General features: G+C 42.8%; 1 protein-coding gene across 3 annotated transcripts in view; it reads right to left on the reverse strand.

The window, feature by feature from the left end:
- ARMC9 (armadillo repeat containing 9) overlaps positions 1–16,556 on the reverse strand; it is a 97,690-nt gene that overhangs the window by 26,736 nt on the left and 54,398 nt on the right. For all 3 annotated transcript variants that reach the window (XM_019532869.1, XM_019532868.1, XM_019532867.1), the window contains 7 exons: positions 13,182–13,272; positions 12,074–12,197; positions 8,980–9,119; positions 7,801–7,877; positions 5,817–5,891; positions 3,370–3,460; positions 1,476–1,534 (listed from right to left, as the gene is read on the reverse strand). In XM_019532869.1, coding sequence (XP_019388414.1) covers positions 1,476–1,534; positions 3,370–3,460; positions 5,817–5,891; positions 7,801–7,877; positions 8,980–9,119; positions 12,074–12,197; positions 13,182–13,272 — 657 coding nt within the window. The remainder of the gene's footprint in view (positions 1–1,475; positions 1,535–3,369; positions 3,461–5,816; positions 5,892–7,800; positions 7,878–8,979; positions 9,120–12,073; positions 12,198–13,181; positions 13,273–16,556) is intronic.

The following is a 16,556-nucleotide window of genomic DNA, read 5'->3' on the forward strand; positions in this document are numbered from 1 at the left end:
AAATCAGTATAAAGGGGAGTTTTGTATTTCAGCAAGTCGTTACGACTAGTGTCTCTGCAACCAATACGTACTTGTTCACTGGCATTTGTTCTCTTTTTTGCATTTGTCTGCTTTACCTTCTCCTTGTTGCATTCTACTTTTCAATAACAACTTGAAAAAAAAGTTAATACTTATTTTCTTGCTTAAAAATAAAAAGTGGCAATGCTAAAGTAGAAGTCTGTTTGATTACTAGTAGTGTATTAGAGAACAAAGGAGGGCCTTGAAGCCAGTGTCTGCATGACTTGAGGGATAGCTTCTTTGAGGGAAGCTGCAGGAGGGAGGCTTTTCAAATTTTTAATGTCTTAGTACCTTGGTTTTAGGGGGAAACATGTTAGCTATTGACAATACCAAATTATATTGTAGAGAAAGACTGCTAGCTATCAGTGTCACAGGCCTCTACACAACACACACGGTTTATATATTCCTATTAGGCTTCTGAAACATAATACCAGGACAACTGTAGCTTCTACCTGTCCCTTTGCATTACACATCCGGTGGGAAGTTCTTTAAAAATGAGTCTTTTTTTAACTCTCTGTACTAATATTTTTCCAGGAAATCTCCTACTGTTGCACTCCTACCAATATAGCAATCACAGGAATGTTAGCAGAGACAAAGTAAAAGAGGATAATCATAGAAACATAGAAAATTGGGGTTGGAAGAGATCTCAGGAGGTCACATCTAGTCCAACCCCCTGCTCAAAGCAGAACTAGCCCCAACTAGAACATCCCAGTAGTTTGATTAGTTAATAAAATACATATTGCTTATGTGCTGCCTGCACTAAGTCTCCTGCTTTTGGTATGTAGATAATTTCTCAATAAATAATATTGTAGATTTATTTAGCAGTGGTTAAAATGCCCCAATACCATGTTTTTAATTACTCAGGATCCAGGCTACCTGACCTTTCTGATGTTTATTATCCTGATTCCTGTATAATGGGACTGATAGCCCCAAATCAAAAATCACATGTGCGCTTATAGGCTTACTTCCCAATCATTAAGAAAGTTAATTAAAAAAGGGCATTCGATTTCAAAGTAACACAAGAAGTTGCAGTTGATGTCTCAAGGAAACCTAGCAGTCTGCTGACACCACTTCTGCTGGTTTTTCTGATAGCTTGATTCCTGTTTTTAATTACTAAGGACATCAGCATGAAAAGAGGCCCTTTGTTGCTATCACAGCTCTCTTCATTCCTTACCTGAAGTTGTCAACTTTTGTTTATGACATCATTGAGTTAATTGCTGGGATGACTGTGATGCCATAAACACAAGATAAGGACTTCAAATGAAGAAAACACAGCACTCCTCTTTTCATACAAAGGTCACTGGCTGGTGGAATTTAAAGAAGGCTCAGGAGGAAGAGACAAATAACATCTGAATAATCAGCACCAATGTTTCTGAAAAGGTTAATCGGTTTCCTTTGTGATGCCAACAAACACTTACTTCTTCATCTTCCTCCTCCTCTTCATCATTTGACTCAACACTATCATCCAGAGGCTCTTCTGGAAAAAGAATAAAAGCATCAGTGTACCCCACCAGTAACTCTACCTGCTGCTCTCCTCCCTGTAACATATAATTATCTTCCCAGTATTTAGGGTACAATTTCTTTGAACAGCAGCATCTCTTGAACTTTAGCCACTATTTTGAGGCCACATCACTTGCCACTATACAACATTTGTCACTAGGAGTGTAGTAAAGCACTGGAACAGATTACCCAGAGGGATGGTGGGATCTACATCCTTGGAAGTTTTTAAGACCCGGCTAGACAAAGCCTTGGCTGGGATGATGTAGGTAGGGCTGGTTCTGCTTTGAGCAGGGGGTTATACTAGATCAGTGGTTCTCAACCTTTTTTGTACCAGGACCCATTTGTAAGCATCAATGGCCAGTCGTGACCCAGTAAATAGTTTAAGAAGAAAACAGCCCCCCGGCCCTGCCTGTGCCCCTCTCTCCCAACTTGCTCCCCCCTACCTCCAGTGTGTGGGGCAGGGGACGTGTGGGGGGGAAGGAGGAGACGGCAAGCAGCCCCTTGCAGACTGGAGCTCTGCCAGCCTGCAAGGAAAAAGCCAGTGTTTCCTACATTTTCCTCCTTAAAGGAGAATCCATTTTTAAAGTTTATTTGCAACCCTTTCATATATTCTTGCGACCTATCTTTGGGTGGTAACCCACGGGCTGACAAACCCTGGACTAGACGTGACCTCCTGAGGTCCCCTCCGACCCTCATTTTCAGTCACCAAGACCAATTCACATAACTCACTGGACTCTCTGACATAAGCAGAAGCAGAAATACTCTGGAACGATCAGTCTCACTATTGCCCCTAACTAGTTCAAGCCTCACATTTACAGTATGATAAGGGGAGAGCTTATACACATAGAACTATATAATTTCTTTAATGTTTTTAATAGTTGCCCCACCTCTTCTACCCCACATCAGATAGCCAATAAAATATGAATGCATTGAGAGAGATATTTCTACAAAGCAAAAATACATTAATCTATTTCCCAGGCTTATAAACTGGAAACCTATACACTCAGAAATTTTACTCATTGGTCCGAAATCCCCTTTCAAAGCACTATTACTACAGGCCGGGCAACAAAACATTTTATAGACTTGATCCATGTCAGGTGCATATACTTCATAGTGAAGACACAGTAGTTAAACACTATTTTGTTAACGTGCAGGAGGATTTAACTTGACTTTTCCCTCCTTTTCCATCTTCGCTTCTTCTCTAACACTCTCTCCAGGAACAGAGGCCAGAACTAGAGTTCATAAGTTCCACGTTCTTCTGCATTTGCTGTTTCTATGACTGTAGTGATTAGTACTGCTGGCCACTGTAAACTGACAGGCACTTGCTATACAAACACAGAACAACAACAAAAAAATGGTCCCTGACCCATATCTAAATTGGTATAAGAAAAGATCACAGATGCCAGGGTTTTCCTTGTCTCTGACAGGTGCAAGACATGAGTGAACCTGAATCCCGTGTTGGTGACTGAGCAAGCAATTAAATCACCAGCTTACTTAAGCACCGTGCTTTTGCTTCAGATAGGACATGCCTGGACAGCCCCATCTGACCTCACCATGCATATGGTTAGAAAGTTTTGGAACCTTGGTCTAAGTTTCTCTTTTTGACATGCAAAAATACATTTTAAAACAGATTTGACACCAATATCCTGAAGCTGACACTGATATCCTGAAGTTCTCTGTTTGAGCCCCCAAAGCCAATCATAGCATTGTCATTTTCTGTAAGTTCTCAAAGCCAGGTAAAAAACATGAGCTTTGTTATGGCTGTTGTGAAAGATTTATAGCTCGGATAATAGCTGCATCTGGTTCTCTGACCTGAATTGAGCTGTTTGATAATAAATTCAATCTGCCGGATCATCTCAGCATTTCCTTCCTTGATGAAGCATCGCAGAATTTCTTCCATACCCTGGACACATTGGAAAACATTGCCAGGTTAGTTTTTCTCTTGACCAGCCCCATACAGGGTGATGTTGTTGGATAATTGTTTTGTTGGGAAAGGTGTGGAGTGAAACCGCTGTGTCTAATAATAAATATTTCATTTAGTCCATAAACTACCCAGAGATGAAGATAGCTTGCTACTAGGCTTGAACACAAAACACTCCAGTAAAATAACACAAACAGTTTTCACAGCAGATAGTCCTGTTTTCTAAACATAATTATTAATGGCTTGTCAGGAACAGAGCTCTATTCTGACAAGGTATGAAAAGAACTGTACACGCATCAGTGAAAATCCAAGAGGGCAGAAGCAGTGGACTTTCATTTCCTTATTTTGTCTTCCCTTTCTGCACTAATACACAGGCTTGCTTTTGAGTCTGTCATTTTTTACTATCAGTTAGCTGTCCAACTCCCAACACAGCGAAGGGGAAGCTCATATGTTGGGCAGGGCAGATCGTTTGGATGACAGCAATTATGCCTGCAATTTATAAGCATGGAAGGAGAAGCTGGACATAAAAAAAAAAAGTCCCTTTTTCACACCTCTATCACGGCATTCCCCACATGTCCTCCATAGCCCTGGCAGAGCCAGGATGTAAAGTTGTGTTGCTAGAAGGCATTAGCTAACACTTTTTAAATAAAGTATTTGAAAAGCTTAATGCAGGCAAGACCAGTGTGTTTAACACATGCCAGACAGGTCAAGGTCAGAGAAGGACCTAGACTTTCACTTTCCCAGTTCAAGCATGATGCACAGTCTACGCTATACCACTACCTACACAATAGTGCTCAAACGTGCCAACATATTCTTAAATAATGTCTTTACATCCTCATCAAGACAAAACCCTGAACATCCTGACACCTTCACCCCAAAGAGTAGAAGACTAGCCAACTATTACCCCCCACATATCTGCGAATATTTTTTTTGAGACACAAACCCACAAAATACAGGTGTATTAAAAGGGAGATTTTCAAAGGCACAAGAAAAGCCTAAAGCCCATCAAGCTTGAAAACCTTCTCCAAATTGCCTTTTGCAGTCAGTCTCCAATAGGGTCTTATTTCTGGAGAGCCTCACACAATTTGGGAAGATAGAAGGAAGTTTAAAGTAATGCTTATTCCTGGTACCAACAACCCCTAGGCAGCACTTTTCAGCAGCTGATCTCACAGTGTTTTATCAAGGAGGTCAGTATTATTACTCTGGCTTCACTTATGGGGCAACTGAAGCACAGAGGTGGTGAAATGATGCAGCAAAAGTCATCCAGCAGGCTTATGAGTGAACCGGGAACAGATCCCAGTTGAGTGCTCCATCCGCTGTGCAATTGCTGATCTCTCATTAACTGGCAGGGGACTGTAATTCTCCTGGAGGACTCTTCTAAGTAATAAAGGACATAAAAGCTAGCTATTTTTAAACCAAACATTTAAACCTCCAAAAAGCAGTCTTCAGACATACCTTTTTGAATGACCTAGTAAGAACAGATTTGCAGGAAAGAATACGGGCAAGCCAGGTTTACATTTAAATGGAATTCACACAATAAAATGGACAATGAGAGCAAATACAAATTAGGACTGACACAAGCCTCTGGCTGCTGCCCTGCTACAGCGTATTTTTATCTCCCCAGAAAGACAAAGACTGTTCTGCAGGAGATCATTCATCACCTCAGTTCTTCCTCAGCATGAGTTACAGGGATAGCAAGTTTACTCTTTCCTTACATCCAATAGCTCCATTTTGGCTACACTTTATCAGAGATGGCTGTACTGAATGAAGTGGGGTTCATCCAGGCTGTCCTAAAGCTGCAGCAACTGTTAAGACAAGACAATAAGCGAACTCGGCCATGATATAAGTGGACATATCTCCACTGACTTCAGTAGGAGTTAGACTGGCTGGAACCACAGCAGAATCTGGTCCAATATCTCCCCCAAATAAAGATGATGTACTTTGTGGCACATGCCATAGTATAACAGTACTTTTAACAATATCTGTTATAATTAAATATGGAGCAGGGCTTGGAGAAGTAAAACACAAATGTCAAATAAGATCTTAGACTCAACTATTAGTTTTGCTCTGAAATAACCATGGCATTGTTTGAAGTGCTGCAGCACTCTGAAACGTTTCTTTACCACTCCGTCCAGAAAGAGCACAGACCATCGGCAGACGCAAAAATTTTCTTTGCAAGCTTCCGGGCACAAACATCCTTCGTGAGGCTGAGGAAGCAATTACATGAGTTGGTCTAATAAAAGATATTGGATTTACCCAAAGAACTTTGTCTATCGAAACGTGACATTTTGTAACTTAAACCGCCTTTCTTTTTTCTATACAACCCACTGCTTCTTACCATTGCTCTGGCTTCTTCTCGTATGGAAGGGATAGCTAGAATGCTGTACAGTGCTCCATTCACATATGGCTGTATCTGAGAAAGAAGGAAATGTCACAGGCGGGCCATTCAGAATAATTCCAGCTCCTGAATTCTACCCAACTGCCAATAAGTGAGTCTCAGGAATAAATTACTAGACCCTGGTCACAGATTTGGATGCCTCCAACCCACACACACAAAGAATGCTCTCAGAGCTTCTAGAAACTCTTGTCAAGTCTTTTTCCTGACCTGCCCGGTGGTTACTGGAAGGTGATCAGGAAGCCAGACTGGGAGAAGGGGGCAGGACCTTCAGCTATTCATGGATTCCACAGCTTCCTGTGAATTCAAGCCGTCTGTTTTTTGCTACAAATCTTTTCTGTTTCAAGTGTTGAGTTCTCTCCTAAGTATAATAGGACTTATAACTCATCCTTTATATCTTGTTCACAGCAAACAGGGACTCACAGTTGGTTGTTTGCACAGTTACAGTTTTAATGGACACGAGCTTTCTGAAGGTCACTAGAGCAATCATAGCCCTGGGCTTCACTAGGAAAACTTTCATGGGTTGCAACGGTAGATTGTGCAGAACAGGATCCTGAGATAGAGGCGCTGCTCCAGACCAACGTGCATTGTATACACCACCCCCAAAATCACCCTATTCCCAAAATCAAGGTTAACACCTTGATTCAAAGCCCCCACAAGATTTCTCTTAAGTAAAATACCGTATTGCAAAGAACGGATAACCTACATCAAGGGTTTTCAACCTTTTTTAAAAAGCATACCCCTTCTGGTGGCGGGGGCAGCGGCCAGATGCAGAGGGGGGTGGGGGCTTGCACGCAGCAGCTGCTGCCATCGCCACCCAGCACCCCACACTGCCGCTGCTGCCACGTCCCACTTTCCCACGTCCAGTCATACGTGTGGCTCCACAGGCTGCTGACGGGCCTTGCACCCAGCCAATTGCGCACGGCCCGCCAGCAGCCCACGGAGCCACGTGTGACCGGCCGTGGGAAAGCAGTGTGTGGCGGTGATGCAGAGTGGTGGATGAAGGCAGTGGTCATCACGTGCAAGCTCCAACCCCCGCTCCCTCGCCCCTGAGTCCCGCCGGCCAGGCAGTGCCTGTGCGGCCCATGGAGGGGTGCTGCTGCCCTCGCCTTGCTCCTAGAAGGCGGTAGCGTGGGGTGGTGGATGGCAGCGCTCCGTCCTTGCCTACCCACGTGTACCCCCTAGGATTTTTCCAAGTACCCCTAGGGGTACACGTACCCCCAGTTGACAACCCCTGACCTACGTCATACAATACATTCATAAAACAAGGAAAACCACATAAGCTTTTGGAAGATTGGTCTCTACTTTCACCCTAAAGCATGAAATAAAATGAAAAGATGCATAAAACATTACAAAATGATATAAAACTAAGGTCCCAGCTATCTGGATGCATTTAAAGTCCCAAGTCATACCACACAAATATTAAGGCCTGAGCCTGCTGTCCTTACCAAAATTCGAACTCTGCTAATTTACAATCTGTCTCTTCACAATCCCCTTAGAGCAGTGGTTCTCAACTTGTGTAGACTCGAGGCACCCTTTGGAAAACGCCAGCTCTTGGCTTTCTTTCATTTTTTGACTACAGAAAAATATTAGAGCAATTTTTCTGTGGCAAAGAACTCGGAAAGACGGGACAGGAGGTTTTTAATACTATAGATTCTTATACGAAATCTCTGGATTTATCTTGTGAATTGAGCTTGCATATCTAATAGTGCTGACAATGCGTGGTATCAACACCCTCGAAAGGATCTCAAGGCACTCCAGGTTGCTGGGGCACCTCAGTTGAGAATGACTGTCCTAGAGCTTCAGCTGGATTGAGTAGTTGTCTTTAGTTCCTTCTGATTTGAATCATTGCCTTGTCTCGCTATGTACAGTTAAACAGGCATCACACCCCACAGATGGATGAATCAATGATACATAACACAAATACCTCATGGTTTTCGTGGCCAAGGAGATCTGAGAGGACTTTGAGCACATGGTCTGCAATTTTTGCACACATTTTCTTCCCTGTGCAAGCACAAAGGACATTATTTTTGCAGACATACAACCGCCAGGAAATGACCTACCCTTTCATTTGTTTCTTAAAATGTATCCGTGCAGTGGAGACTGCTTCCCATCCCAGGAAAATTCTGCTCCCAGAATGACTTTGTTGAAGTCAATGGATTTATATACCAAAGCAGAATGAAGTCCAAAAATTTACTTTTAAACTCTGAGACATTAATCCATTAACAGTTTAACAAAGTCATTATTTTGACTATGCTACAATACTACTGTGTTGTTTTCTGGGTTTTTTTCCTTTAAAGTAAAGGATTTTAAGACCTTAGAACATGATCTATCTCATTTTCTTGTCACGGGGATTGCTATGTAGTAAAAAGGACTGTTGCCTGCTCCGGGTCTGATTCTCTGAATGGAAAACTGGTCCCTATACTACTACTCATCTGCTTGTTTCTGGATTTTATAAAGGGTCACGCACTACTTGCCTGAACCAATCGGAAATCAGGTACTTCATAAAAATGGTGCAGCCAGCTAGCAGCATATGTGAGAAATGCCCTACTATTTAGAAGGCACCAATCCTGTTGTGAAGGATCTCACACACACACACACACACACACACACACACACACACACACACACACACACACACACACACACACACACACACACACACACACACACACACACACACACACACACACACACAAAACATACAGGAGAAAGAGTGATGCTCTTTGCAGAGAGGATGTAATGTGTGGGCAGAGTATTAAGGGGGAACCCTAGGAACAGTCAAGCCTCAGGAGGACTGAACTGAGCAGTGTGTTTTATGCTTAATTTATTTTAATAATCAAGCTAAACTCCATGAAGAAGAAAAGTTTCAATACCTTCAAGGTATCAGAGCAAACTGGTAAGGAGACTTCCTTAAAGAGATGGCTTATGCTGTTCAGGTATTGTTGTGGGGAGTATCATTTCATACAGGGAAAAATAGATGTAAAGTAAAACCCCCTGGAAGGACCTCAGGAATACATGTGCGAGGGATTTGGGTGGTGGTGGCAGGGATTGATCTTCTCCTATGCATTCCTCAGAAGATAACAACAATGTTAATGCAACAGACCTGCACTCCTGAGACAAAGATTCATGAGCAAGGCGACAGAATACTCCAGCGTGTAATCTGAAAGGCAATCAGTATCCTTCAGGACATCAACCAGCCAGAAAATGAGCCCATCCCTGATCATGGCTGATTGCAAAGCACGTCTAAGATAGGGGGAAAGAAGAAGCACATATTATACTGGATACATTTGTATCAAACACGAGTACAATAAAACATCACTTCTCCTATTTACTGACAAAAGTAAATTACCCATTTGGCAGAGCCAATGAAAGAGAGCATTCATAAAATAAAAGTGAGAAGAGGGTTTCACCGGAGGGTGAAAAAGACTAAAATTTTGCTTTTTCAGTCATGTAGTTACTGTATAATTGGGCTGACAAGAAACATTTCTCCATCAGCTTTCCAAAGTCTCAGGTGAAACAGCACTTCTCACTTCTTATCTGCAATTTTTTAAACAAAATATTGAGCATAAAAGGTCAATAAAACTATTTAGTTATTACTTCAGCAATAAAACTTCTACTTAAATCTGTTTGCTTTTTCCTGGAAAGATTGGTTATCTTATAAAAGCTTGTGCTACACAAGTACACATACGCACACACCTATTTTGGTTAGTCTATAAGGTGCAAATCTACCCTGCCTTCAACTTGCCTTCAGACTAACATCTTTTTTTTCCTTAAATCCCACCCCTTATAGCATTACACTAGGTATTTAAAGGCCCCCTTAACTATAAGTGGGTAGAAGGCAGAGCAGCGTAGTAGACTAACTTATTTCAAGAGGCGAGAGTTTTGTAGGCAGTCTACTTCCTCAGATGCTATGAATGGATTTGCAAATATAAGCAGCCAGTGAGCCACTACAATAAAGAAGTGTGTGCACTGACAAAGGCATGTCATTCACCTGACACTCAACCCGGGCTGCAGAGTCCCTTTTCTCTGGTGCTCAAATCCAGCTTACTTCAGAAAGCTGTTTGCCGGCATGCAACTTGTAGTCAAGAACCCTTTTCTGGCCCATCTGATTTGGATGGCAATTTGTCTCACACAGATCAAAACATGAAACCTCAACTAACAAAAAAAAAAAAAAGAGGCATATCCTTTAGCGGTAAAAGGGCTGGCAATTAATCCAGAGACCCCTCCAGCTTGCCACACTCACCTAATTACCACCTGAAGTTTGTGGCATGGTTTGAAAGAAAATAATGCGAATGTTTGATTCCATTAAGATATCTTCATGTTGAGCAACTGGAGCTGTCTCTTCATATGATTAACTATGAGGGGCTTCCTTTTAATTTTTTTAATGTATGTTTGTACACAGAGATAGCTCCACAGGGGGCTGCACCTCCTTTCCTTCGATACCTGCTCCACCCAAGCTCTAAAACCAACTACCTGGGAGAAGCAGTGGCCTTTCTATTCAGGCAGTCCTAATGGAGTCAATTGACTTCATGACCTATTATCACTTCCCTGATTCCTGCTAATAGTTCTTCACTTCACAGGTGTTAATGAAGCCTCTTCCCTTTTTAACAGTCTTGATGTTCCACTATTCAAACTATCCTTTTTGCTGCAATTTTGCTGTTTGTTAGCCATTCCTGGTAATATCTCCCTTCTATTTCATAGCCCTGCAGACTGTTTTTAGCTCTAGCTAAAATCTTTAACTCAGGTGTGGTAAATATTAACTTAGGTGTAGAAATGACTGACACTGAAGTATTAGAGGCACTGTTAAGAGGCTTAAAAACACTAGATTTTGTTTTATGAAACTGAGTACGAAATGCATATTTAACTATAAGGACTACAAGAACAATGAAGCCATTTCTTTTGATTATTTTTTGTCTACTTTGTGTTTCTTGAACTTTATATGTAGTCTTAAGAATTCAGTGTGCATTTCAATAAAGTTGGATTTGTTTTTGCTTTGACCTTAAACTTAATAATGTAGTGTTAGGCTCCTGCATATTGGTAAAGCTTCTAGTTTCTCTTTAACTGGAGAAAAATATTTGTTTTGTTCTGTGATGATGTGTCACACCATCTGCACCTCCCTTTTCAAAATCCTAGACCCACCCATAGATGTATACGACATTTTTAGAGCATATTTCACAATAATATGCCTATCCTCAAAAGATCAGATGACTGCCCTGCACTCTTCACAACTGCTTAGAGAAAGTTCCCTTTCTCCTAGGATGAGCATCTTGACATTTTTGGCAGGGGAGGATTCAGTGCACTGAGGCACATGTAGAAATTTGAGAGTGCAAGAAAATATACTTGGGCTCCTTCCCCCCAAGAAAGGGGAGCGGTATAGATCCACTTTTTCAGGCTGCATTTGAATGTGTTTTCTCGACTCGGGTTTCAAATGAGATGGGTATATATAAAAAAGCCTCAGATTTCCCGAAGGTATGCGGTTGATCTTAATTAAGAGGGAAATTGATGCAAAGTGCTATAGAAGAACTAGGTGTATATATTCATATCTATACACCCCTTGTAATTATACAGGGATGAGTGTTTCTGAAGGGACAGAGATTCAGAGCACCTGACCCAGGGGGATGGGACATTATCTGCCTTCCTCGGGGACTCAGAGGGAGCCTTCTCTAGCAGTTCCTACCCTAGAGTACATCTAGGGTAAGTGATGCTAACACAGAAGCCAGAGAGCAATAGCATCTGCTTGTGTGGCTCTGGATTCAGAGGATCAACAGATGGACTTCACAATAGTTTTCCACAGACAGGGCAAACCTTGTTTCCAGTCTCTCATAGATAACTGAATAGAAACTCAACCTGTGGGGATGCACAATGTTTCGTGCCCCCAGGCAGAATTTTTAGGTTTTTCAAGGACAGGGGTATATTTTCAGCATGGAAATACAATTAAAAATACACATTAACATACATAAAGGAAATACTAATATGTATCAATTGCCTTGAGCATGCCAAGTGCTAAGAAATGAGATCAACTCAGCCAGCAAAGCCGAGTCCTCCCCCAGTTCTAAATGACACTTCTTTCATCAGCCATCACAGGTTCTGATGACTGTTGTACAGTAATCAAGTGCTCTTCTTTCCTCCCTGAACAGAGCTTAACTAGCCCACACTTCCTTTCCTGCTGTCACCGCTGTCTGAAGCACTGTCATCACCTGAGGCTGAATTTCTGCAAAGCCCCCAGAATGTTCTCCCGTGTAAGGGAATCCTTGTCTTCAGCTTTCAGCCTTTCCTCCAGCATTCGCAGCAACTTTGGGTTCTGGGCAAGGTAAAGCCGACCTGGTGGAAAGAGCGATGAAAGGAATGATGCTTAGATACCAGACTATGACAGAAAGTATCCCGCCCCTTGGAAAAGAAAGATGGCACGAGCTTAGTCATCCCCCACCACCATTTCCCCCAGCAAGACATAATCCCTAGTAATTTCTCAGAGACATGTTGCCTTCAATGGATCAGTGGCCTCTAGGCATTCAAAGCAAATGCTGCAGTTCATCAAGCTGTACCAACCAGAGCCCACAGCTTCGTTCAACCACGGGAAGTTTAACATGCCCAAGTTCCTGCTGCTCTCTCTGCCACTGGGGCAGCTATTTCCAAAGAGCCCTGACAGGCAGATGCTCAGCTACTATTTAATATTCATGCAATGTAGGTGCCCAAGTCTTTTGAAAATCCCGGAGAAACTAAGATTAAAACAGACAATGTTTCATGGCAGACAAGTTGGTCATGCAACCAAAGAGGCTGCAATAATGTTCAGAGACTTGTTAAGGAAGGAGACTGAGTACCAGTCACAGAAGTCTGAGTTATTGGTGCTATCCAACAGCTGGAACTCTCTGAAGTAGCCTTTGATCAGTGGGGCCTTTTTTGGCTTAGTTAATTTAAATTATATATTCAAAGCATTACTGATGCAATAGATAAGGGGTTAACTGTGGTTCTGCAAGCTACTCAGATACCAGGGCTCAAAGGTATCTTTCACTGCTCTTGTGGGAGGACCAAACGCTCAATTACAGTGCTTGGCATAAACATTAGAAAAAATACTGGCAACTGTTTGTTGTGAACCACTACCTAGAAAAGTGGAAGCAGTCAATATATTTTGACATAAGCTGAAATAAATAGCCTCAGTGGCTATTCTACAAACTCTGACAGCTCCCCACCTTGCATACACACATTAAAGGACACAGAGTATTTAGAAATAGGGTGTGCACATTTCTACGCACAATGTTAAGTACTCAATACGTGAAGTGGACTTCCAATCTGCAACTGATTTCTTACCTTCTGCCAGAGAGGCAAAAGCATTGATAAGCCTTGCCATGTACTGTCGGACCACCTCGCTTTTGGAATGCAACAATTTCAGCACATTTCTCTGCAGGGGAACGCAAACTTTTATGAGGAGAACTGCTACGTTAGGCTTCTGAAATGTTTTAACATCTAGTAAGGGATGCAGAACAAATGGAAGCATTATATCAGCAAACACAGGCTGCCACAATGTGACTTCAATCTTTCAGTTTAATGTGCAAAAAGGATTATAGAAATTATCCAGAAAGCCAACAAAAGCCATCTGTTGGGGACAATTATAATACAAGAAACTTTGATGGGGAGAGTAAAGTCATAACAAAGTAGCACTCTAGAAAAGGAAATTCAAAACAATAGTTAGCTCGTTTGAAAAAAATGAACATTTTGGCGTGGATTTTATTTTCTACTGAGCAGTGTTACTTGGGAAAGGAACATACGCTCTGACTGCATTTAGAACAGGGAAGGGCAAAACATGGCCTGCAGACTGGGTCCAGCCCGCCCCGGGATTTTATCCGGCCTGCAGTGGGTCCCGTGGCTCCACCCAAGCAGCTCCAACAGCTCCTTTCAGCTGCCATTGACAGTCTCCACTGCTGCTGCTGGACCTGGCCCTGCTGCCTTGGGCACCCCAGCCTGTCCACCTTGTCCCCACTGCTGGGGGCATTGGACAGAGCAGGCAAGTGGGGTTTCCTGGAAGCCCAGCCAGGACCTATGCAGGCAGGGCATGATTGACTGGGCAGATGGGATGGGGCCGTGGGCAGGCAGGGAGCAGCATCCAGGAGTGGGATGAGCAGCCCAGGCCGGGGCCAAGTTCAGGATCGTGGGGTGATGACAGCATTGGGCCAGGGCCTGGGGCACAGCCACAGTCCACTGCCCACATGCCCCTGTGACGGACATTGGTTCTGCAGGCAGGGGAGTTCAGGGAACAGATTGCGGTAGCCCCAAGATCTTGATCCCAGCCCCAGCCCTGGCCCTGGCCACCCATCCTACTCCCAGATGCCGCTACCAGCCTCCCCACAGCCCCATCCCATCTGCCTGGCTGAGTGCAGGCCAGAGCCACTTAGGGAGTTTTTGTGAGCTGTTGCAGGGCTGGAAGCAGAGATGCTGACCCAGTCCAGTGTAGGAGATGTGGGGGGGGGCTGACCCAGCTCACAACAGCTCACCAAAACTACCTAAGTGGCCTTCCAGCCCAAATAATTGCCCACCCCTGAATTAGAAAATGGGAACCAAAGAACAATACTGCTTGGCCCTTTCCAAAGCAAAGATGAGAATCACTGTTGATTTTAGTCTCAGCTCTGGTATTTCCTACACATCGCGTTCCTATTAGAGAAAGCTTTAGGCATCAGAAACTGAACTTGATACTTTTATTAACCTCTTTGTAACGGTAGAGGAACAAAATACACCTTTTATGAGGGCAACAGGATTCACGCCTTAAACACTGGATCCATGACAGTGGGGTTAGAGAACAAAATTACTATTGTGCAAAAAGTTAGCTTGTTAGTGAAGAAAAACAAAGTCACATTTGTTAATGACATCAATGGATTATCAATTGCTGAAGACCCCTTAAAAGTAATATGCAGGTTAGCACACTGGGACAAAGAAAAGGCTACAGTCTGTCCTGAACTTACCGAAGTGTATTTTTAAAGCTGTGATTGCAAGTGCATAAGAAGTTATACTGTGTGGGTATTTTAAGACCTAAGTGCTAATTTCATTCTTATCCTGGGTTGTGGGTCCTCGCACAATGCATAATCACTCAACAAATATTTACAGACTGAGTCATTTTTCCATAATAGTTTGTGTACGTGAGAATCGATCATCAGTGTTAGGATCTAATCTGGCTTCTACTGAAGTCAATGGTTAAACCCCACTGGGCACGTGCAGGGAGGCTGCTCCAACATGCTGTAACTACAGTGCATTGGAGCAGACTCGATTAATCGTGTCTGCTGGAGCGTGGTAATTACTGTGCTCCAGCAGATTCCAGCATCACGCGTATCAGCATACCTAAGCTTTCTTTGACTGGAGCCACTCTAATTCAAGAAACTGGAGCATCATGTGTACTGGTGCCCCGAGCTGAAAATGCAGGAAATGTCCAGAATAAGAATGAAGCCACTATTGTTCCCCGGCTTGCTCCTGGAGCACAGGTATAAATGCCCATTGACTTCAAGCATTAGAGGTGCAGGTCCTTACTGCATTAATGCTCTGGTTCATCAAGTTGTTTGACCTCAGTACTCTTTCCTGCCATGGCAGGGGGTCAGACTTGATGATCTGCTCAGGTCCCTTCCGACTATACTATGAAACTTATATATAAGCTAGCACTTTTAACTGTACCATCCAGAGCCCACAGCCTCATACCCAACCATGGGAAGTCTAATATGCCAAAGAGTTCCTGGTGCTCTGCCACTGGGGCTGCTATTTCCAAAGAGCCTTGACAGTTAGATGCCCGGCTTCTATTTATTATTCATGAAATTTAGGTGCCCAAGTCATTCAAAAATCTTTCAAAACTTGTGATAGCAAATGCATAATAAGTTATACTGCGTGGGTATTTTAAGACCAAAGTGTTAGCTTCATTCTTAGTCTGGGTCATGGGATCCTCGCACAATCCATAATCACACAACAAAGATTTACAGACTGAGCCATTTTTCTGTAATACTTTAAGTGAGAATTGACCGACTGTGTTAGGGTCTGATTTGGCTTCTACTGAAGCCAATGGCTTAACCCCATTGACTTCAAGCATTAGAGGTACAGATCCTGACTGCATTAATGAATTTCCACATCTCTCCAAGTACTACACAGACATATATATATGCAAAGAAAACCTAAATTAAGATCTATAGGTAGACAACACAATGCTGTAGGTTTCAAATCCTCCTGTTAAATTATTTGCATATTGTAATACACAGTGTTTGCTGATCAGTGCATTATAAATTAACAATCAAGACTCATAGTAGAGATGATATCTTTTATTAAACCAAAAAGATTTTTGCAAAAAATATTGGACGCAAACTTGGGTAATATCTATAAATCAGCAGGTCCTGATGATCTCCACCTCAGAGTACTGAGGGAATTAGCAGAGGTCATTGCGGGACCCCTGGCACAGCTGTATGAGCACTTATGGTGCTCTGGTGTGATGCCAGAGGACTGGAAAAAGGCCAATGTGGTTACCATTTTCAAAAAAGGGAGGAAGGAAGACCCAGAAAATTATAAGCCAGTCAATCTTACCTCAATCCTGGGTAAGCTTTTTGAGAGAATTATCTTGGCGCGTGTCCATGAGGGGCCAGCAGGGGAGATTATGCTTAGGGGCAACCAACACGGGTTCATTAGCGGCAGGTCCTGTCAGACCAACCTGGTGGCCTTCTA

The sequence above is a fragment of the Crocodylus porosus genome, unplaced genomic scaffold, assembly GCF_001723895.1.
Source record: "Crocodylus porosus isolate Cpor-Errol unplaced genomic scaffold, CroPor_comp1, whole genome shotgun sequence".
In the NCBI taxonomy this organism is placed as follows: Eukaryota; Metazoa; Chordata; order Crocodylia; family Crocodylidae; genus Crocodylus; species Crocodylus porosus.